This window comes from Ochotona curzoniae, unplaced genomic scaffold (assembly GCF_017591425.1).
Source record: "Ochotona curzoniae isolate NIBS_2020 unplaced genomic scaffold, NIBS_Ocur_1.0 contig_908, whole genome shotgun sequence".
Classification (NCBI taxonomy): Eukaryota; Metazoa; Chordata; class Mammalia; order Lagomorpha; family Ochotonidae; genus Ochotona; species Ochotona curzoniae.
The window spans coordinates 4,336,925-4,358,561 of record NW_024466607.1 but is presented as its reverse complement, the minus strand read 5'-3'; the positions used below and the strand labels follow the sequence as shown (position 1 = coordinate 4,358,561).

The window sequence follows — 21,637 nt, the reverse complement described above, 5'->3', positions numbered from 1 at the left end:
GCACCTTGGGAGAAGAGAAACCTTGAGACCTTTAGTGTCTCTGGCCAGCATCCCCTCAGAATGGGCAGTTCCTACACTTGGGACTTGGAATGCTCCACTCTGACAGTTCAGGACCCCTGTAAGGAGCAGTGCTATCAGCTCTGGGGGCAGGCATGATTCCTCCCCGACTGTGAGGTCACGGGCAGGTGCTCGCTATCAATGGACCCATGTGACTTCTGGCTTTTACAGGAGCTGCACAGGAATGGTTGCCACCAGGACACTGACAGCTCTCGGGATGCTCTCGGCCTTGTTGGTTAGGAAGGCCCCCACAGGTCCTAACTGGTGCTGAAACGTTGGCGGTTTTAGCTCACCCCAGAAGAAACTGAGTGGGCTCCAGGACATAGGCCAAGAGACCTCACAGGCTTGTGTGTAACCCCCTCCCCCGCCACCCCAGCTGGGACTGACTCTCGGTGGGGGGAGCTCATCCTGACTAGAACTGAAGGCTGGGAGGCACAGCTTAAAGACCAGTGGGACCAGTATAGCACCTGTGCGTGACATGATCACTATTGCTCTCTTGCTGACAGAAACTTCACAGAAAGCAGACCCCCCAGCCTGCAGGATTCCAGCAAGTCTCCAGCCCTGTCTCATAGAGCAAGCCACTGCTATATGATTCTACTACAACACACGGGGACGTCATGAGGTGGGGACAGCCGGAGCCAGCGCAGTGTGAGAGCCAGAAAGACGCAGACTCACCATCCCTGCTAACTATGGACAGCAGCAGTCTCAGGTAGTTTTGTGTCTGTTGCACCAAATCCCAGCTCTGTTGGGGAAGACAGACAGATAGGAGGCCTAGGAATAGGTATTAACTCAGATCTGATATCAAGGTGATATAAAAACAAAATGCTATGCACTGATCTGTGGCTGCAAGGAGAGATCTTGGGTCAGGGACCAGATTCTGAGTCTCATCCTGATTCATTCATCTCCCAGCCCCAAGAGCTCACTAAAGCTCACCTGAGGTCCTCAGTGATTCAGCCAGAAGGGAGCAGTGCAGACGGCCCACAGTCTTGCCCCCCAGCATGTTCTGAGCCGTGGCCCGGGTAAGCAGAGAGCCAAAAGCCTGTGGCTAGTGTGGCCAAAGGGGAACAGTCATTCTTCCATCTACCCCATCACGAAATTGGGCAGCAGCAGCAGCCCTCTCTGTACCACTACCCACAGCCCTTTGATGAATAATAAATACAGCCTGTTACGCAGACAAAATCTTTTGGAATAGGAAGCCCACGTGGTGGGAGATGAAACATGAGCCAAAGCCACACAGGGATCAGAGCTCCTTCCAACGCAGTCGATCTGAGAAGCCTGGAATCCACGGCTAGGCCTGACCCAGTTCTCTTTGCCAACTTCCCTGGCTGGGGACAGCCCCTTCGGTGTTCTGGGGCTGGGGCACTTCCTGGGAGGAGGGGAACACGGCACCTGTAATTGCAGTGGTTTTCCCAGGAACCAAGAACAGGCTCATTTCACTGACCCACCCCTGGCCCCTGGAGAGTTCTGACCCACTTTGCTTCGCCCCAGAGACACCACGGCAGTGCTGCACTGATGAAGTCATTAGCAGCAGCAGCATCAGGGTCTCTCAGCTCATCTGGCTCAACGTGTTCCACCTGCCACGACCATCGCCTTTCCTCCAAGTTGGGATTCTCCTAGGAGCGAGGCAGGAGCCACACAACACAAAGCTCAGCAAGCACCGGGAAGGGGGGTGGAGGGGAGACACCCACAGCCTGGCGTGCCACAAGTCAACAACTACAGTGGCTCCCTGAAGCAGACCTGAGTACCTGCAAAGACAACAGATCCCAGTGCTGGGGCTGAGCCACGCAGGGGGACGGAATGAGCTGGCCGAGGCCCACCGTCACATGGCTGAGCCGAGAGATGGGCCTCCCAATCCTGCTACACCAGGTAGGAGCCACACATCTGAGAGGACAGTGACTAGGAGAGGCACCTGGGCAATGTGCCAGGGTGACCCTGGTTTACACTTGAACAAAGAGAGCACTTTTCCTCTTGGCTGCAAAGTCTTTCTCCCCCACAGCATGACTACCTGCCCTGTGGGGCCATCTGCAGCCACCACTTACAATCTGCTACCAAGGCAAGCCCATGAGGCCATTCTGGCATCTCGGTGTCTCAAAAGTCCAGCATATGGGAATCAGGAGGCGCTGGCAGAACCTTCTTCAGTGTCAGAGGGAACCGAAACAGCCCCCGCAGTGGCCTGTGGGAGCAGACCTGCACAAAACTCAACCCCTGACTAAATACAGCAAGATGCACAGGTGGACTACATGCCTGTCGGCTGTGCTTCAGTAGCCATCACAGCACACTGCTGCCAAGGGCTCAGCCTCAGAGGGTCACACTGGTGTGAGACTAAAAGAAGGTCTCTAGGAAACTGCACCATCTTGGGATTCCACAGAGCTGAGGGGCTGAGGGGCCATCAGAGAGGGTCTCTCTAAGGTGCTGACGTGGGAGTCGAAGGGGAGAACTAGGAGATGCAAGTGTGAACCTGGAGATGCTTACTCAGGAGTTGAAGGGCAGTGGGGCTGAGGAGGAAGGGAACAGCAAGAGCTGGTGGGCTCCACTTGTTCTGAGGTTCTTACTCCCCATTGCATGAGTGCCTGGAGCTGACCGCATGCTCAGGCAAGAGACACTGGGATGACAGGGCCTGGATCAGGCGATTCACAAGAGGTGGAGGCCAGAAGGACCTCCCCAGGCAATGCTGGGAGCAAATGGGAGAGGTTCCAGAACCCAGCGCTAAGCAGCAGGATGTGGCTGGCTGTGGAGGCCTCACAGCAGAGGCTGCAACACTGTCCTCTCACTGGCCACCAGCAGTGTCTACTCCCAGGGGGCTACCAGAGTGTCATTACAATCTGTTTAGCGACCACATTCCAATGACCAAATGTGGGTCTGGCCATAACTGACACAGGCACTGGCAAGCCTACAATGGGAGTGCTGAGGCCATTATTTAAGGCTTTCAAGCCTTGGGGTTCCAGCCCCAGCAGGCACAGCTGCCCCAATGCAAAAGATCCTTTCCTAAAAGGGTACGTATCCTTGGCAAGCCAAAGTACAACCCCACTAGTCACATCTTATTCAGCAGTAATTTATCTGCACCTGTCTGCTTGTGTGAGGAGCAAACAGAGCCAGCTGGGACTAGAGCAGCGCATGCGAGAGACTCTGAGATCTCGGTACAAACCCTGTGGAGGAGGAAGACTGAGGCCAGCAGCTTAGATGTTGCCAGTTTAGACCCATCATCACAGAGTGCCTGTGAATCCTGATTCCTATTTCCTACTAAGGTAAACCCTGGGAGAGCAGTGACAGCAGAGAATTGGGTTCCTGCCACCCATGCTGCAGACCTGGACTGCTGCTGATGGCATGAGAGGAACAAGCCAGCAGAACACATCACAAATGGTACATTACAAAGGAGTCCTGGTGCACAGACAGCCAACAGCAAGCAGGGTGCTTGCTGGTGACCACTGGGTCTAGGCCCCAGGCTGCCCTGGAATTAGCAAGGCACAAACTGTGGGTCCTCTTTCTCCTGGGGCTCAGAGCAGTAACCTCTCAACCAGTGCCCACAGTGTTGTGGGAAATTCCATGAAAAACATGCCCAGGGGTTAATGGGAATAGAGATGCAGGCATCCAACCTGCCAGAGATGGGGAAGAGGAGGTAGATGAGGGAAATCTTCCTAGGACAGAGCCAAATCCTGAAGGGCAGTGTGTCAGCCAGACAAGAGAGCTGCGAGCAGACTGGGAGCAGGCAGCAGATAAAGGGAAAGGGAGCAGGAATTACAAGGCTACCTGCCACCTTGTTTTTTGATTTTTTGTTTTTCCTTTAAATACATGCGCGCGCACACACACACACACACACACACACCCCTTAATCTATTTGGAAGGAAGACAAAGGGGTTGGGAAGTATCTTCTCTCTGCTGATACACACACTATAGAGCTGTATCACAGAGGATGCTAGACTGGAAGCACAGTTGCCAGGACACAGACAGCATTTCACATAAGATGCAGGCACTCCAAGCAGCAGCTTAACTTGCTTTGCCATAACGCTCACTGCCACTCGTGCCATCTGAAGCAGGTGGCAGTGAGGCTGGTAGAAGCCATGAACCTGTTCGAGCTACAGAGGGTGGGACACAGCATCTGCTGGAAAGACAGGCGCCAGGACAGGTCAATGGAAACCATCAGACAGCTGCCATCAACAAACAAGGCCAGGCAGCTCTGCATTCCTCTCCAGAATACACAGAAAACGGAAAAACATCACTGGAGCCCCGATCCAGAGCACAGACCTGACGAGATCCTCTGGAGACAGAACCCTTGGAAGTGGCAAGTCTTTGAAGGAGCCACGTTCAGAGAGTTCTGACTGGGGACCAAGGACAAGCTAGAGCCACCGGCATGGTGGGCAACTCTTCCTCTCCTGAGCTGTCAGAGGTCCATCGGTACAACTTGTACCTAAGGACCCTGTGGTGCAGGAGCCAAGGGGCCCCTGTGTCTCTCCCTCACCTGATACTGGCTCCAGTCAATGCTCAGAGAGTGGGTCAGGAAGTTGGGGATGCTCAACGGGGCATCAACGTAGTCCTGGGAAACAAAGACATCTGTGAGACAGCTGGAGAGAGCTTCATGCCTATGGGACAGGCAAGTTGCAGAAAGGCTGCTTCACCACAGGGCTCCTACCTGCTTCCAGTTAAATATCAGCCCTTCCGCCGTGTAATCCCGATCCTTGTATTCCTTGAAGAACTCACAGCCTGGAAAAAAAAGCATCATTAGACACACAGTCCCAGCCAGTCTCCCGAAGCAGCTCTGGCTAAGGCAGCTCCGAGTGCTGGAGGAGGATGGCTTCGTGCTCACACACTTCTCCTTGCTGGAGGTTCCCAGGGTCCAAGGCTGACAAGGTTGAGGACTGGGAGGCTCAAGGACCAAGGACTAAGTTGAGCCTATGACCTGCCCACATGGTACCACCTGCTCTCGCCCGTCCTGTGTGTGCGCACAGGTCATTGGTCACTTGCCCTCACTGTAGCTCCCTGTCCCACCAGGCCCTGCAGCACTGCACATGTGGCAAACAGCTTCATGTTGCCCGACGTCAGCCCCACGTGCTCTGAGCACCTGAAACATCTTTCAAGTTCCCATCTAACAAGGTTTCAAGCTGACTGAAAGAGGTAAGCAACACTGCTATTTTTTCTTTAAAAAAAATACTTATTCACTTTACTTGAAAGTTAGAGGGAGAGAGGTTTCATTTGTGGGTTCACTCTCCAGATGGGGGAGAACTCAGGAGAAAGGAGAAGAGCCATGGAGAGCACAGAGCTTTGGCACCCTTCCCAGCTTCAATCTCAGCTTTTCACTCACTCCTAGCTGTAAACAAGCTAGGTAACTACCCTAACACTCGATTTCCTATTTGCAAAATGGCTGTTGAAGAGTAAAGCAACATGTGGAGAACCCTGGCACAGCCCCGGGGCATGTGCACTGGCACCGTCCTGCCCATCCGCCACCAGGCCACAGCTTGTCTCTGCTGAAGCCAACTGCAGCACAGGGATGACAGGGGACAGGACTAGTCAGAGAGCAGCGGCCTGCCGTTTTCAGGCTCAGTCCCTCAGAAGCCAGAGCCCACAGACCTCAGGGGCCACGTGACTCTCCACATGGAAGACAGGTGAGGTACCAAGAGCAACACACTCTCATCCTAATTCTTTTTTTTTTTTTTTTTTCATTTTGCCATGTATCTAGTGTTAGGGGAGTAACAAAGGGGAAAGCCCCACCCTACCTCCCACCCTCTCATCCTAATTCTATGGAGGTGCCCAGAGACCTCAGAGGAGCAAGCTCCTGTCAGAGGCCACCCACAGAACACAGGAACGCTCCGGAGGCCTGCTGAGGGGGGCCTACAGATACTCCACGCATTCCAGATCCTGCTTGCTGTCCACACGCACACTGCGGCACTGCAGCCCTGTGAAGCCAGGAAACAGCCTCTCCCGGGGCAAAAGGAGGATGAGAAACAGCAGACACAGGTCTAGAAGAGATACCAATTACCTCTCAGGGCCCTGGTGAAGTGCTCGCTATTCCCAAATGCCAGCTGAGCCAGTCAGCACCGTAGGTTGCAGGCTGAGTTTGGCCCAGCCTCTTGACGTAGCATGGTGAGAAGCGGATGCAGCTAAAATAGACTTGTGCCCAGGGCGCTGCCCAACGTTCATTACCTGAACAAGCTTCTCAACTCCCGGCAGGCGGGAAGACAGGGAGTGAGTGGCTGTCAAGTACCCACTCCAGGAGGAAACCAATTAGACGTGCATGGTGGCATTTTGGCCCCATCTGGCTTGGTGCCCTTAGAGATGAAGGCCAGGTCTAAACGCAAGCTGCAGAGGAACACCAAAACCCCTCTCAGGGCACACCAGGCCTGAGCCTCGAGGCCACTGTAAGGTCCAACTAAAAGCCTTCAATGGCATCCAAGGGCCTTTCACAGTTTGGCATGGGCAGTGAAATTCTGTTTCTAGAAATTAAAAAAACTTAATCCAATATAAAGTGCTTTTCCTATGACCCCAGCCCTGGTGTTCTGGACTTCTAGTTCATTTGTCCTTGGTTCCAATACACACACAATCTGCAGAAGTGCCACAAAGTTACAGAAGAATGGAGAAATGTCAGGCACCTTCCTCTACCCCTTTCCACTGACTGCACTGGGCCTGCGCCCAAGCCTTCCTGGTGGCTGCGCAACCACCACGCACTGAATTGCTGTTGGGCTGATTAAAGAAAGACCTTTCCTGTGCTGTAATCACAGACAGATCCCACCACAGAGCAGCTGCATTACAACTTGACAAGCTTGTCACTGCCATGGGGCTGTCACTAACCTGTCCTGGCTACAGCTCTGTGGCAGTGTACCAAAGCTTCTACCATACCTGGAGCTGAAATTTACACCAAAGAGGCACCACCAGGCTCTATTCCCAAATGTCAGCTGCCCAACGCATTGCCATTGGGCTGTCACTAGCCTGTCCTGGCTACTGGCTCTGCTGCTCTGAGACTGAAGAAATGGGGTGCAAAGCAGACACTTCAGGGATATGGGCAAGGCCCTGCTATCTGTGACAAAGTCTCATGATGATGTCATGTCTGGCTTGGGGACTTCTCTTGCTCAACAGGCAGCTGTGCCAGAATGCTTAACTGCCTTAAATGAGAACCATGACTACACATCAAAAAGTTCATCAAAGGGGCCAATGTTGTGGTACAATAGGTAAAACCAGGGTCTGTAGCACTGGCATTCTATAGCGGCACTGGTCCAAGTTCCAGCTGCCTCACTGTAGTCCCGTTACCGTGCCTTGGAAAGTAGTGAAAGATGGCCCAAGTACTTGGGCCCCTGCACCATGCAGAAGGTCCAGATAAAGCGCCTGGCTCCTGGCTCTGGCCTGGTTCAGCCCCAGTTTATCATGGTCATGTGAGGAGTGTATTACTAGTGGATGGAAGATCTCTATGTCTCACCCTCTCTGCAACTCTACCTTTCAAGTAAATAAATGAATCTTTAAATTAAAAGAAATGCATGAAGTGGGTCTGGTGTGCGGCACAGCAGACTGGACAGCCACTTGTGATGCCAGCACACCACATGCAAGCAGTGGTTCATGTCCTGACTGTTCCACTTGTGTTCAAATCCCTGCCAGTGTGTCAGGATGGCAGAGGAAGATGGCTCAAGTGCTTGTGACTCCGACCCCCTCATAAAGGATGCAGATGAAGGTCCTAGCGTTGGCCTGGCCCAGCTCTGGCTAATGTGGCCATTTAAGGTAGTGAGCCAACTATGAAAGATCCCTTTTTCTGTCTTAAATGAATCTTAAAAGTTCATAAGAAACAGAATTAAAATTTCATTTTTCTGCCACAACAAAACAAAGTAATTGAGAGTTTTCTCATCAAGTGCATGTTGCACAAACTTTCTGAAGACCCCACCATGGCAGGGACCTCCAAGTTTTTTTGGTATCAAAATATACTGGAGAGATTTCCCTAAGAATTTAATCTCTGTAAGACATGCACAAAGTGGCTCATGTCCCCATAGGCCACAGCTACTAACACAGAGCACTGATAATATCACTTTACATTTCCATAGGAACTCCTATGTCAGAACCTTTGACACACATGATCTAACCCACACAGCAAAACCCACAGCTAATGCTGCCAAGGTTCCAGCTGCCACACAAGACACCAGGAAGCTGGGAAAGATAAGTGGACAAGGAGCACTCACCTCCTGAGTTATAAATGGAAAGCCCGTTCTAGGACACTGTCTAACCCTAAGCAAGAGTGACTGTGTCTACAAGTCAAATGTCCTGTGCTGGCTGACATAAGCTTCTCCCAGGAAGTTCCTGGGGCACCACACCAAGGAAGTCTGTCACACTAGACGAGAATACAGCTCCCTACCTGGATAGGGGATGGAGAGGAGGGTGAAGTCGGCATAGCGCTGGGCCTTGTCCACCTTCTCAGAGGAGGTCACACTGCAAGCAAGAGGGGGACACAGTGTGTTATGAGAGCACCTTCCCCCCCCCCCACACCAGCCAGGCCACTCCTTAACAAGAACCTTCAGCTAAAAGCTATTCTTCAGTTACAAATGAGTCCCTTCAGTGCGGCTTGCTTTGAATAGATGAGAACTTAACTTCTGCACTCGCTGTTCTAATTTCTCCAGGGAGAGCAATCACTCTCAAAGCAATCGGGAGTTGCAGAAACATCTTCCGCCTGAGCCCCACATTCATACCAAATGTTACTACTCTGACACAGGAGGGTAGAGGCAGACAAGACTGAATACCAGAGTTCAAAAAGGGACCGTCTCAGAAAACGCTACGCTCTACTGCCCTCTGCATAGCCACTGTGCCACCTGTTAACTGACGGCACCTGAGAGGGACACTGGGAAGTGTTGTAGCAGGTGAGGTGAGGCAAGGATACAGGAATACCCAGACATCTTCAGGGGATGAGCTCTGGCTGCAGTGTCACTATGCTCGATTCTTCTCTACTCATTTGCTCTATTTTAGACAAAGAGACAAAGTCAGGGCTGCCACCTGCTAGGACTGGGCCACAGTGAAGCTGGGGACCAGGAACTCAGCCTGTGCTCTCCACTAGGGAGTCAGAAACCCATGCTTTTCAGTCACCACTTGCTGTCTAAAACAGTGCACATTAGCATGGAGCTGGAATGGTAACTGAGGCCAGGCTTGGGATGGAGTATTCCCAGAAGCACTTACTTTTTTCTTTTTTAAAGACTTACTGATTTTCATTGGAAAGTCAGATATACAGAGAGGAGGAGAGACAGAGAGAAACATCTGCTGCCTGATGATTCACTCCCCGAGTGACCACAATGGCTGGAGCTGAGCCAATCCAAAGCCAGGAGCCCAGACCCTCTTCCAGGTCTCGCACGCAGGTGCAGGGTCCTAAGGCTTTGGGCCATCCTCGACTGCTTTCCCAGGTCACAAGTAGGAAGCTGGATGGGAAGTGGGACTGCCAGGATATGAACTGGCGCCCATATGGGATCCCAGCATGTGCAAGGCTAGGACTTAAGCTCCTAGGCTACTGCACCAGGCCTGTGGCACCTTTTAAAGATTTACTATTACATTTGTTTGAAACACCTAATTAGAGAGGGAGAGATCGATCCACCACCGTTGGTTCACTCCCTAAAGGGCTGCAATGGCTATGGAAGGGCAAGACAAAAGCCAGGAGCTTCTCATGAGCTCCCAGGTGAGTTCACGGACCTTTCCTCTGCTACGCTCTCTGACGCCATTTGCAGGGAGCTGGGTGGGTTGCAGAACAGCCAGAGTTGAACCAGTGCCCATGTGTGGTTTGACTTTTCTCTTCGCTCCACAACACTGGCCCTTCAAGTGGTAACTTAATTGCTAGGTGAAGCACTCACCCCTGTCCGAAATTCTAAGAAAATTTTTTAGGATGTTAAAATACTGGGAATAACTATAATCTCATTCCACTAAGCAAAGGCTGCCTTTTTAAGGAAGATTTCACATTATAAGACTGACTATCCCATATACATTATTTTCACCAACAGTCGTCAATAAAGCAAAACCTGAGAATGCACTGTTTACCCTCCGAAGCCTCGAGAGGTCAAAGGACTTGGAGCTGGGGAGAATGGTGTCCGACAGGAAAGAGCAGCAGGGTTCTGGTCACTCACCAATGTACCTGTCACCACCTGACCTCATGTTTTTCCCTCTCAGCTTCTTGGATGTAAAAAGGGGTACTGCATAGGCCCTGTGTGAGTGATGGCTCAATGGCTAAATCCTTGCCTTGTATGCACTTGGATCCCATATGGCTGCCAGATCGTATCCCAACTGCTCTACTTCCCATCCAGCTCCCTGCCTGTAGCCTGGAAAAAAACAGTTGAGTACAAAGCCTTGGGCCCTTGCACCTGCCTAGGAGATCTGGAAGAAGCTCCTGGTTCCTGGCTTAAGATCGACTCAGCTTCATTATTTTGGCCACTTGAGGAGTGAACCAGCAGATAGAATATCTTTCTCTCTACAAATCTGTCTTTCCAATAAAAGCAAATATATATTTGGAAAAAATATATACATTATTTTAAAAATGGGGAGTTATTGCGTGAAGACACAGCTAGATGACACACACAGCATCAGGTGCAGGGCCAGCAGTGGCACCGTGTACCCTCAGCAGTCCTGCAGGCCTGAACACCCCATCTACCCTGCAGTGTAATGGTTCTCTGTACTTACTTCATGCCAAACTTCACCTTCTTGTTCTCCACCATCAGGTCACAGATGTATTTGACCGACAGGTAGCGAAGCAGCCTGATGTCATAGCCTCTGACCTTATCAAACAGATGCATGTCGCCACTTCTGAAATTAAGAGTGTGGGGGGCGTGGAATGGTCACATAGCACGTTCATTGTGGGGACTGGTGCTGGAGAGCGCAGGACAAGTGTCCCTGCCAGGAACCCATACCCCTCCTACAAAATCTAAGACAGTGGAGAGGGTGGTAAGGCTGGCTGTTCCTAAGGAGGACCCAGGGAAGGTGACTTTCTAAGAGATTATCCACTCTCTGGGACACATCTCAAAGAGCAGCAATCTGCAGCCAGAAACAGGGAAAGGCTCTCAGACCCTGCTTGACATCAAGAAGCCAGATAATCTCCAAGTTGTAAAAAACAGCAGGCAGGTGGCTAATGGAGTATGTGAGTCAGTTCATCTCCCTCCAGTCCCTTTCTTTCCCCTATTTATGATCATTTTGAGACACAGGACTTGCCTGACACACAGGAGGAACTCGTAGAGACAGACTTTTAGAATTGCTTTGTCTGTGACCGTCCCTTGCAGGTGTGCTGAGCGGGAAGCTGTCTTGCATCTCACACACACATGTACACACAATCAGCAGCACCAGGCAATGGCATCCTCTGCCGGGGACAGTGTACACTGCAGCAGGTGACATGGCTGAGGCAGAAGCCACCTGACCTGGGGCAGAGCCCCACACGTTTGCACAATGAGAGCTCACAGGCGCAGGGAGACACCCTGTCAGCACTAGCCATTATCTGGAGCTGATTTCACGGCAACCCAGAGACATGACAACAGCCAGACTCAGCATGGGACACAAGCTAGGCCTGGAGCTTTTCTCAAGTGCTTGCTGAAACATCAGGAGAGGAGCAGGAGAAATCTTCGTCACCTTCGGCCAGGGCTCAGTATTCTGACACAAAGGTTGCCCAGCATGCAGCCAAGCACAGAAGGTGGGGTGACTAGGATTGTGGCCCTCCCCAGTACCTCAATAGCAAAGGTGCAGTGTAATAGACAGCAGGAAACTGACAGGTTTCACATCACCACCCAGCATTGGACCTGGCTCCAGCAACAAGAACTTGGGAGTAACTTTCCCTTCTACATCTTGATGTGTCACCAGTCAGGAGGAGACAAACTTGGGGATCCAGTGGCCAACGTGGGGAAGGATGGCAACACCCCTAACCCAGGGGCAGATCTGTGAGACAGGAGGCAAGGAGCCAGTTCCTTACCTGAGCCCCAACCCATGTCCTTCCCTCTACGGCCCAGCACTAACCGGAGAGCACAGTCCTCCTCCGTGACGTCCTCCGCATCAGCCCACGCATCATCTGCACCCCCTGTGGAGAAGCCAGTGGGTCCTGTGGAGCCTGTGGTGCGAGCTGCCCCCCTCCCTGCCTGGTCACGGGTGGGCTGGACCAACCATAGTCCCCCACCCCTCCTTCTAGCACTGTGTCCTGTCAGTCCAGGGACTTCACCCCCTGGTGAATTCCTGTTTGCCCGGCGCCCCTGGGCTCCACTCAGTTCTTTGGCACCTGTCACCTAGGCTATCCTGACTCTTCTTGCCCATGGGTCCTTGCTCCTAGTCAGAGGACACTATTCCACATTCACCTGAGAAAAAGTAGTTGTAGCCAGAGCGTCCATACAGCTCCCCCCATCCAGCCAGCGTGGCCGACCTGCAGATGTGCTGGGAGAGAAACAGCATTTCAGGGTCACGTGGTCTCTCACGTGTACGGCCGATGGAACACCTGGGACTCAAGATTCTTCTGGGCCAATCAACAGGTCCCGAAGTACTCTGGGCGCACTCATTGCCAGCAGTCAATCTGAAGGGTGCCCAGAACTCAACCACAGCCGCCATGTTGACCAGGAAGTTTCCCGCCCAAGAGAGGCACCAGGAGTGTCTAAGATGTGGGGCACGTGCTGGGCAAGGCACTGCAACACTCACACCATCTTCTCAGGGGATTAGCACCACAGCCTGTGGGGAAGATGTGGCAGGTGGCAGACACTGCTGTTGCATCGGTAACAATGAGAAAAACAAGCGCAGGAAGATTAAGGGAAGTAACAGGTCCCACAATAAGGGGTAGTCACAGAGGGTCCAAACTTCTGTCCCTCTGAAGCTGGGAGCTTACAGTGCAGAGAACTGCTTCGTGTGGGAGGAGGAGAGGGGAAGCTGGAGTGTGTGTGTATACAGCGTGGGGGAGCAACTACAGAGTGAGTGAGTATATGTGTGTAGCTTTGCACACCATCCTTTTCCAGCTCTCTCACCAGGGCACCACGCTGCAATCACCTTGGCATTCTGTTCAGTTTTCTGAGCACATATCCTCACTAGGGCTGTGGAACCCTGAGACTCTTGCCCCCAACTCTCCTCCCCAACCCATTCTACCATCCCAGTGTTTCCAGGCAACAAGGCAGGAAGGCATGGGCCCAGTCAGATGAAGACCACGTAGCCAAGACCCTGAAGGAGGTACCAAACCCAAGAACAATCAGAAGTGGGGCCCACTGCAGAGGCAAACCCTGCACCCCTGCTCCGGGGGCCTCACCACCACAACTCATAACTCAGCCTTTCAGCTTCACAGTGGAGGAAGGCAGTGAGGGCCTCCGACATGCAGGGCCAGCTGAGCCCCCACCACACTGGCAAACAGCGAAAAAGGCAGGTCTTTGCTCCCACTGCTTCGGAGAGAAACAAGATGAAATGCCTCACGCTTAATGGTCTAAAATAGCAAAATGGCAGGCTGGCAATCTTACCTTTCAAGGCTTAAACGGAGTTCTCAATATGTTTTAATAATTTATTTTATGCAACATGTCCAAACTACTGGCAACTTTCAATCACTTTAAAAATTAGTTTTTACTTTTTTTTCACTGTCTTCAGTGTATTTAAAGCTTTTATCAAGCAGGTTGCTAAATTTTTAGAAGCAAGAGATTTAGCATTTAAGGTAAACACAGATCTCCCCTCAAATATAACTATTTTTAATAATCCTTCCACATTGCTTTTGCCTTAAAATTTAAACTCTGTCAACTAGAACTGAACCTGCAGATGCTCGACCCCAACAGCCATGATGGGCTGAGCTGTGAAGGAGGCAAACTGGTTCTGTTCACTCCTCTCCCTGCCCAGCCTGTCACAGGCCCCCGGAGCAGGGAGACAGTGACATGGCCACTGCTGCAGGAGTCGCTGACCGCTGTGCGCCCCACATTTGAGCACCAGGGCTGACTCACTAGGAGCCCTGCTCTGCCCATCTGTGCACAGGTTTGCCTTCCCCATCAGGAGACCTGCAGGGCACAAGGGCTGTCTTTTTACCTGTCTTTCCAGGACCCAGCACATGTCCCAGTATTCTTGATCCCGGGGAAGCACTGAACCGAGGCACTGTGTGCAGGTCAGCAAAGACAGTCGTAGGGTGAGGAGGTGGTGAAGAGGAGTGACAGGACCTGGATAAAGCTCCCACAAACAGTGAGACCCTCCAGAGCCACCTCATACTTAGCCCTCGCTGCAACTGTGTAGCACCCTCAGTGATCTGCTGGCCTGCTCCCTTCCCTCCCACACAGGCCCATCTGGACACGCTCCTAGAGATGGAGCCCTAGACTCCAAGAGCTTGGTGTGGCACCCCAACCACATCCAGTGATGTCCTCACCAGGTCTCTGAACTGGACCTCCCAGAGCCTTGATGATGGAAGCGGGCACACGCCCACAACCTTTATGAGTCTGGACACTCTGGGAGCAGGCCTTCTCATTCCGTTAAACAGTGAACATTCCCACTCGTACTGCCATGGGCAGCTGCTGAGTGGAACACACTTTGGGAAACAGCCATTAGAACAGTTTAACTGACTTCCATACATGCCTTTTCCAAAGAGAGATCTGTTCAGTCGACCTGAGCAGGTGACAGCAGATGGCACACTTGGGGATCCGCTGCATGTCGAATGGCCAGCATCTTTGCTCACTCCACCCCTTCGAACTCTCTGTACTTCAAATCCTCCTGGACTAATTTCCCCCAGAATGCTATCTGCCTGCTTTATATCCCTGCTCCGGCAGAGTGCCATATTGCATCACCTGTCTGGGACACTCTCCTGTCAATCAGCCTCCTGTTTGTCCTCCACTGCTCTGAAGTCACACTCTGCTCTCGACGGGTCAGCGGTCACTTGGCCAGTCTACAATGCTACTCTCCCTGGCAAGATCCTCTGACACCCTAGATGCTGCTGCAGGTCGCAAGGTTCTGACTTCAGCTCTTCTGCTGTGTAAACTCAGAAAAAATACTTTACCACTTTGTATACAAACTGGAATTATCTCTTGCTTCTAAAACAGGAAGTGGTGAGAAGAAACCACACCAGGAAGGCCAAGTAACTGCCAGTGGAATGTTAGCCCGTGTGACCAGGGTCTGGTTTGCTTCCCTGCTGAGGTATCTCAGGCGAGAAGCAGGGCCAGACACACCACACACTTTCACTTAACACCTGCTCAATGACTGAAAGATGAACAAGCAACATTTTACTTGCCCAGTTCAATCTACTCCACAAACTTTTGATACAGGCAGTGTTACTATTGTTATTTTTTTAAAAAAGATTTCTTTTTTTTTAATTGGAAAGGCAGATTTACAGAGAAAGATCTTCTGTCTGCTGACTCATTCCCCAGGTAGCTGCAATGGCCAGAGCTGAGCCAATCCGAAGCCAGGAGCCAGGAGCCTTTTCCTGGTCTCCCACAGGAGTGCAGGGTCCCAAGGCTTTGGGTCATCCTTAATTGCTTTCCCAGGCCACAAGCAGGGAGCTGGATGGGAAGTGGAGCAGCTGGGACACGAACCAGCGCCTCTATGTGATCCTGGCACATGCAAGGCGAGGATTTAGCCACTAGGCTATCGCACCCAATCCACTATTCTTATTTCTTAGAAGAGCAGACAAGTCTCACACTGGCAAGAAGTCTAAGAGAACCAAGCTCTGAACCTGGGCAGTTCCAATGACCACACAGGAGGGACCGCTGCGCTCTGAACACACTCGCCACCCACAGTCCTTCTCCAATTGGATGCAGTCTGTTTCTGTGCAGACATCTGGTATCTCAGCTGAGATGTTGCTTATGGTGCTCAGATCTCGAAGCAGCCAGCTTTCAATCTGACTTTCGCTTGCAACTACAGCTTCCTGTTAATGTGCACTCTAAGAAGCAATAGTAAAGGCTCCAGTGGTTGGAAAGCATGCCACATGGTAGACCTGGCTTAAGATCTGGGCTACTGCATTTGGCCTTGCCCAGCTCAGGCTGGGCATTTCGGCAGTGAACCAATGAATCAAAGGCCTCTGTGTACTCTATTTCTGCCTTTCAAATAAAAGAATCAGTCTGGGGCCTGGTGTGGTGGCCTAGTGGCTTGTATGTGCCAGGATCCCATACGGGCGCCGGTTCTAATCCTGCAGCCCTACTTCCCATCCAGCTCCGTGCTTGTGGCCTGGGAAAGCAGTTGAGGATGGCCCAAAGCCTTGGGACCCTGCACCTGTGTGGGAGACATGGAAGATGCTCCTGACTCCTGGCTTTGGACTCACTCATTTCCGGCTGTTGCAGCCACTTGGGGAATTTCTCTGTTTCTCCTCCTCTCCACATATCTGACTTTCCAATAAAACTAACTAAATTTAAAAAAAAAAGAAAAAGAAAAAAGAATCAGTCACTTTCTCTGGCCTGCTCTCTATAGTACCAGGTACCCAACAACTGCCCAGGCTGGTAAATACTGGGAACAAAATAGTCCTACACTGGGCAAAGGTGAAGGTCTTCGAGCATGAGGCTGTGGTGTGGACCTTACCTTGCCCTTGAACAGGATTACCGGGCAGACAAACCGTCCCCTGCATCTGGCCATCTTGCTGCGGTTGATGAGGTCTTGCAACTTGCTCACCTGCACGGTGCTCTCAAACCTAATACATGAGTGAGAATGGCAAGTCAGCTGGTTCCCAAGTGGGGACTTCATCCATATGTTCTTCATGCAGACCCCAAGTTAGGTTTGCTTATTGGAGTGAAATGTCACAGAGGTTTTATTCTTATATTCTATGTCACTGGCGAATTTCTTCAGAAAAAGAAAAAAAATACTAATTTTACATAGTAAAATTTAAGTCATTTTAATTTCTAAACTAGATGAAAAGAAAAAAGCTAAAGACCCAGTACATAACCAAAACAAACATCACAAACTCACTTCAAATGTCCAGGCTTTAAGTCTCAGGGTACAGTCTGACGTTCTGGACACCTCTAGAAATCATGGGGCCATTTTCGTGATCTTTGAGGGGTGGGATGAGATGGGAGCGCACATTCCCATGTGGCTGTAAGTTTCTTATACCTCAACAGCATCTGCCCACCACCCGAAAGAGTCCAAATAACCAACGGGGCTGGGTACCTTCGGGCAAAGGGAGTTGAGAGAAGTCACTTGGGACACAGCTGTTAATGAGGAAGTGTAGTGAGAGCACTCTTCCAGCATGATTAGAAATGAACAAGTTACTATTCCCTAAAATCAGCATCTACACTCAAACACTCCCTTACCAACCCCGAAGTAAGGGCCTGCCACGAGCCTGTCAAAGCTTCCAACAGCATAAGAAGTTGCAGACATGGACTCAGAAACCCAACCATGAAGAGAAGTGCAGGTTCCACAGTCTGCCATGGAGTGCAAATGCCAGAGCCGAGCTTCCTCAGGCTCAGACGGAGCAGTGGACAGTACAATCAGTGAAAATCTGGGCAAACGGAGACTCTAAGGGGGACTATGTCAATCAATGGATTCTGCGGCGACTTCATTGTGCTTGGAAGGGAGACTGACAGCAATTCATAACTGTTGAATTATCAAAGCCACTGGAGTAAGACCCTCAGAGTATGCCCCATATCTGGGACCTGGGGTGGTGGGAGGCTGGGTGGGACTGCTCCCTTTATCTCCCCACTTACTCTAAACACAGAAAAAGAGAGTGGAAATAATAGTCTTACCCACTTACCTGTAGCCCTTGAACCTTTGTGCCCTAATCATGTAAAGATTGTCAAAAATAAAAAACAAAAAACAAAAAAAGAAGTTGCAGACAGAATCATGAGGCAGGGAAGGTTTCCCAGCTATGCAGCGTAGAAATACAATCATCTTTCTTCCTGAAGGGTTAGCTTTGGGCAGACATCTGGCACACTGGTTAAGTTCCTACTAGGATGCCTGCATTCCATAGACCAACACTTACAATTGGCCGGAGTGTCAGCTACTCTACTTCTGATAGTTTCCTGCAAATGCATTCGTCGGGAGGCAGCTCAGTGATGGCTCAAGTACCTGGCTCCTGCTACCCATGCAGACCTGGATGGAGGGTTGGGCTCCCAGCTCTGACATGGCTCAGTCCCATTTGTCGAGGGGCTCTAAGGAGTGAACAAGTGGGTGAAAAAAAAATCTATCTCTGTACCCTCTCTGCACTAAAAATAAAATACTTGAAACAATGTGAAAAGATGAGCCAGCATTGTGGCCACATGGGCACCAGTTCAAGTTCCAGCTGGGCTATTTCCGATCCAGCTCCCTACTAATGTGCCTGAGAAAGCAGCGGAACATGATCCAAGTGCCTGGGCCCCTGCACCCATACGGCTGACGTAGATGAAGTCTTGGCCCCTGGATCCAGACCGGCCCAGTGGCAGCCACTGAAGCCCTAGGATGAGCCTTCATGACACATGCTACAGGGGGTTGAACTGACACATTTTTTTTTAAGATTTATTTATTTATTGGAGAGTCAGATATACAGAGAAGAAGATCTTTCGTCCAATGAAACACTCCCCAAGTGAGCGCAACAGCCGATGTTATGCCGATCCAAAGCCAGAAACCAGGAACTTCTTCCAGGTATCCCACACGGGTACAGGGTCCCAAGGCTTTGGGTCGTCCTCGACTGCTTTCCCAGGCCACAAGCAGGGAGCTGGATGGGAAATGGAGCTGCCAGGATTAGAACCGGTGACCATATGGGATCCCAGCGCGTTCAAGGCGAGGACTTTAGCTGCTAGGCCATGCCACCAGGCCCAAACTGATACATTTTCAAACTTCTCTAAGGATCTCTGTGTTAGTGCATGGCTCCCCATATACGCCTGAACCCAAATGCTGTTTCAGGGGGAGGAAGTGAGCTGTATTTACTTGTGTCTGGAGGCTGATGGTATTAAAAGCAGAGACTTCAAAATTCTGCTGGGGCCTGGCCTCCGCTAGCCAGCTCCATGCCATTTTCTCAGATCCCATCCTCCTCCAATTCTCTGCACTCAATGCACTGCCTGGGGACTCCAGGCATCCCAAATGCAAAGATGCGCCTCTTCTGCTTGGGCTGTTCATTGGTTTATCCTTTCAACTCCTCTCACTAAGGAGCAAACTCAGCCTATGTTTTCTCTCTACTTCTTACTTTTATTACCTCTTGTCCTTAGGATACTTTCATTGCAGTGCTGAGCACTGAGCTGTGTATAGTACATGCTACATCTGAACACATCAATGTAGATTTAAGAATTAATAAATTTGGGCTAACACATTGCCAGGAGGTGAGATGCCTTGATGTTTAACCGAATTAACAGACTGGATGTGAGCAACATTTATACACCAAATTATTTTGAAATAAAACACAAAGTGGCTTTGTTACAGAAAGGACACTCTAGCAGACCAACAGCATGCCTCCCTTACATCCCCAAAACTTCCTCAGAGGGGGTCATTGTGCTGCTCCCTGACGCCAGACAAAGGTGGGACATATGCCACCTCTTCTCAATTCATCCTGCAGAGGAAGCCCTCGGAGATGGCCAAGGTCCAAGAACAGGTAAGAGGGGCTCACTTCTTTTGTTTTTTCTTTAAAAATTTATTTATTCTTACTTGAAAGGGAGATTTACAGAGTAGGAGAGACAGAGACTTTCCATTTGCTGGTCACTCCCTAAATGGCCACAATGGTCGGAGCTGAACCAAGCCAAAAGCCTCTTCCTGTATTCAACATGGGTTCCGGGTCCCAAAGACTTTGACCAACTTCAGTTGCTTTCCCAGGCCATATGCAGGAAGCAGAACCAGAAGCAAAACAGCTGGGACATGAACTGGTGCCCATATGCGATACCTGTGCATACAGGTAGAGAACTACATCCACTTATTTTTGCTGTTGTGTTTTAACCATTTTAAAACTTCTTTTCATTCTAACTGAAATGCAAAGAGACAGAAAAAGAGACAGGCAGACACACACACCCACCCCTTCCTTGCACTGGCTCAATCCATGATGTGCCTGCAGCTTTCAAGTCTGGGCCACCAAGAGCCAGGCCACAGGAACTCAATCTGGATCTCCAACACGGGTAGCAGAGAGCCAAGCACTGGGTCAATACCTCCTGCTCCCGGACCACGCACAGGTAAGAAGCTACATAAGAAGCCGAGTATCTGGAACCAAAACCAGGTACTCTGAGAAGGGATGTGGTTGTCCCAAGTAAGCAACAACTCACACACTGCCCCAAACACCCAGCGCTAGGTCTGTCACTCTGGTTTTCATGCTGCTGCTTATACACTAAACCCTGCGCTAAGACTTCACTATACGCTGTCCAGCTGATCCCTAGAGACTAGGAGAAAACAGGAACTCGGGCTGCTGCTGTGACGCACCCGTTAAAGATGCGGCCTTCAGTGCAAGCAACCCACAAGGGTGGTGGTCTGAGTCCCGGCTGTTCCGCCTCCCACACAGCTCCCTGCTACAGTGCCTGGGAAAGCAGAGGAAGATGGATCAAGTAACTGGGTGGGCCTCTACATACTAGTGGGAGACTGAGCAGAAGCTTTCGGCTTGGATCTTTAGATAGTCTGACCCAGCCCCGCCCATTGTGTTAATTTGGAGAATGAAGTAGTGGATAGAAGATTCTCTTTCTGTCTCTGTATCCTGCTCTCTCTCTCTTTGTAACTCTTTTTCTTTAAATAGATTTATTTATTTTTATTGGAAAGTCAGATACACAGGGAGAAGGAGAGACAGAAAGGAAGATCTTCTGTCCGAAGGCTTTGGACCATCCTCTACTGCCTTCCCAGGTCACAAGCAGGGAGCTGGATGGGAAGCGGGGCTGCTGGGTTTAGAACTGGCACCCATATGGGATCCTGGTGCTTTTAGGTGAGGACTTGAGCTGTTATGCTATTGTGCCAGGCCCATAACTCTGCCTTTCAAATGAATATATCTAAAAATAGAGAGAGACAGACACACAGACAGTGGACCCAGGGCGATGGCTCAATGGCTATATCCTCACCTTGTAAGTGCCAGAATTCCAAATGGGTACCAGTTCATGTCCCAACTACTCCACTTCTCATCCAGCTCCCCGCTTATGGCCTGGGAAAGCAATGGAGGATGGCCCAAAGCCTTGGGATCCTGCACCTGCATGAGAGACCTGGAAGAAGCTCCTAGCTTCAGATTGGCTCAGCTCTGGCCAATGCATCCACCCCGAGTGGATAGAAGATCTTTGTCCCTCCTTCTCTCTGTAAAATCTGATCTGCCTTTCCAATAAAAAAGACAACAACTCCATAAACACCGCTGATAAACACATCCTGTCCAAGCTTCTATTTCCAAATAATGGACTGAACAGGGCACACACGGGAACAGGAGGATAGCACTGCCAGAAACCAGTTCTACTCTGACTCAGTCTAACTGGTGCCACAGCAATACCAAAGCCAGGTACAGAAAGAAGCAAAAATTCCATCTCTTCCTATGCAAGTTCCTTTTCCTTTAATGACAAAGAGGTACTGCCCACTCAGTGTCATCTCAACACTACCTCAAGGCACTGCCAGAAGTAAAAGCAAAACCCATCAGCTCCTCGCAAGTTAAAGATGTGCTCAGAGGCCCTGGCCTGGAGAGCCAGTCGACAAAGAAAGAGAATGCACTGGCAGGTACATGTCCAGACCACTCACTCCCTCAGCGATCTTGGGCCAACGCAAGTCACTTCTTTGGGCTTTCACTGCCTTGTCTGTTAAATCAGAAGCAACACCGCCTTCTTTGCTGGGTGGCTGC

The 21,637-nt window shown here is 50.7% G+C and overlaps 1 protein-coding gene across 9 annotated transcripts in view; it reads right to left on the bottom strand.

The window, feature by feature from the left end:
• The window catches only part of MTMR14 (myotubularin related protein 14), a 39,047-nt gene that overhangs the window by 13,344 nt on the left and 4,066 nt on the right, over positions 1-21,637 (bottom strand). For 8 of the 9 annotated variants that reach the window (XM_040995125.1, XM_040995130.1, XM_040995126.1 and 5 more), the window contains exons 3-10: positions 16,474-16,582; positions 12,324-12,399; positions 11,992-12,052; positions 10,675-10,797; positions 8,381-8,454; positions 4,685-4,755; positions 4,514-4,588; positions 733-799 (exon numbers count right to left, since the gene is read on the bottom strand). In XM_040995125.1, coding sequence (XP_040851059.1) covers positions 733-799; positions 4,514-4,588; positions 4,685-4,755; positions 8,381-8,454; positions 10,675-10,797; positions 11,992-12,052; positions 12,324-12,399; positions 16,474-16,582 — 656 coding nt within the window. Of the gene's footprint in view, positions 1-732; positions 800-4,513; positions 4,589-4,684; positions 4,756-8,380; positions 8,455-10,674; positions 10,798-11,991; positions 12,053-12,323; positions 12,400-16,473; positions 16,583-16,857; positions 17,337-21,637 lie in introns of those variants that run through there. The other variant, XM_040995133.1, reaches the window with a different exon arrangement.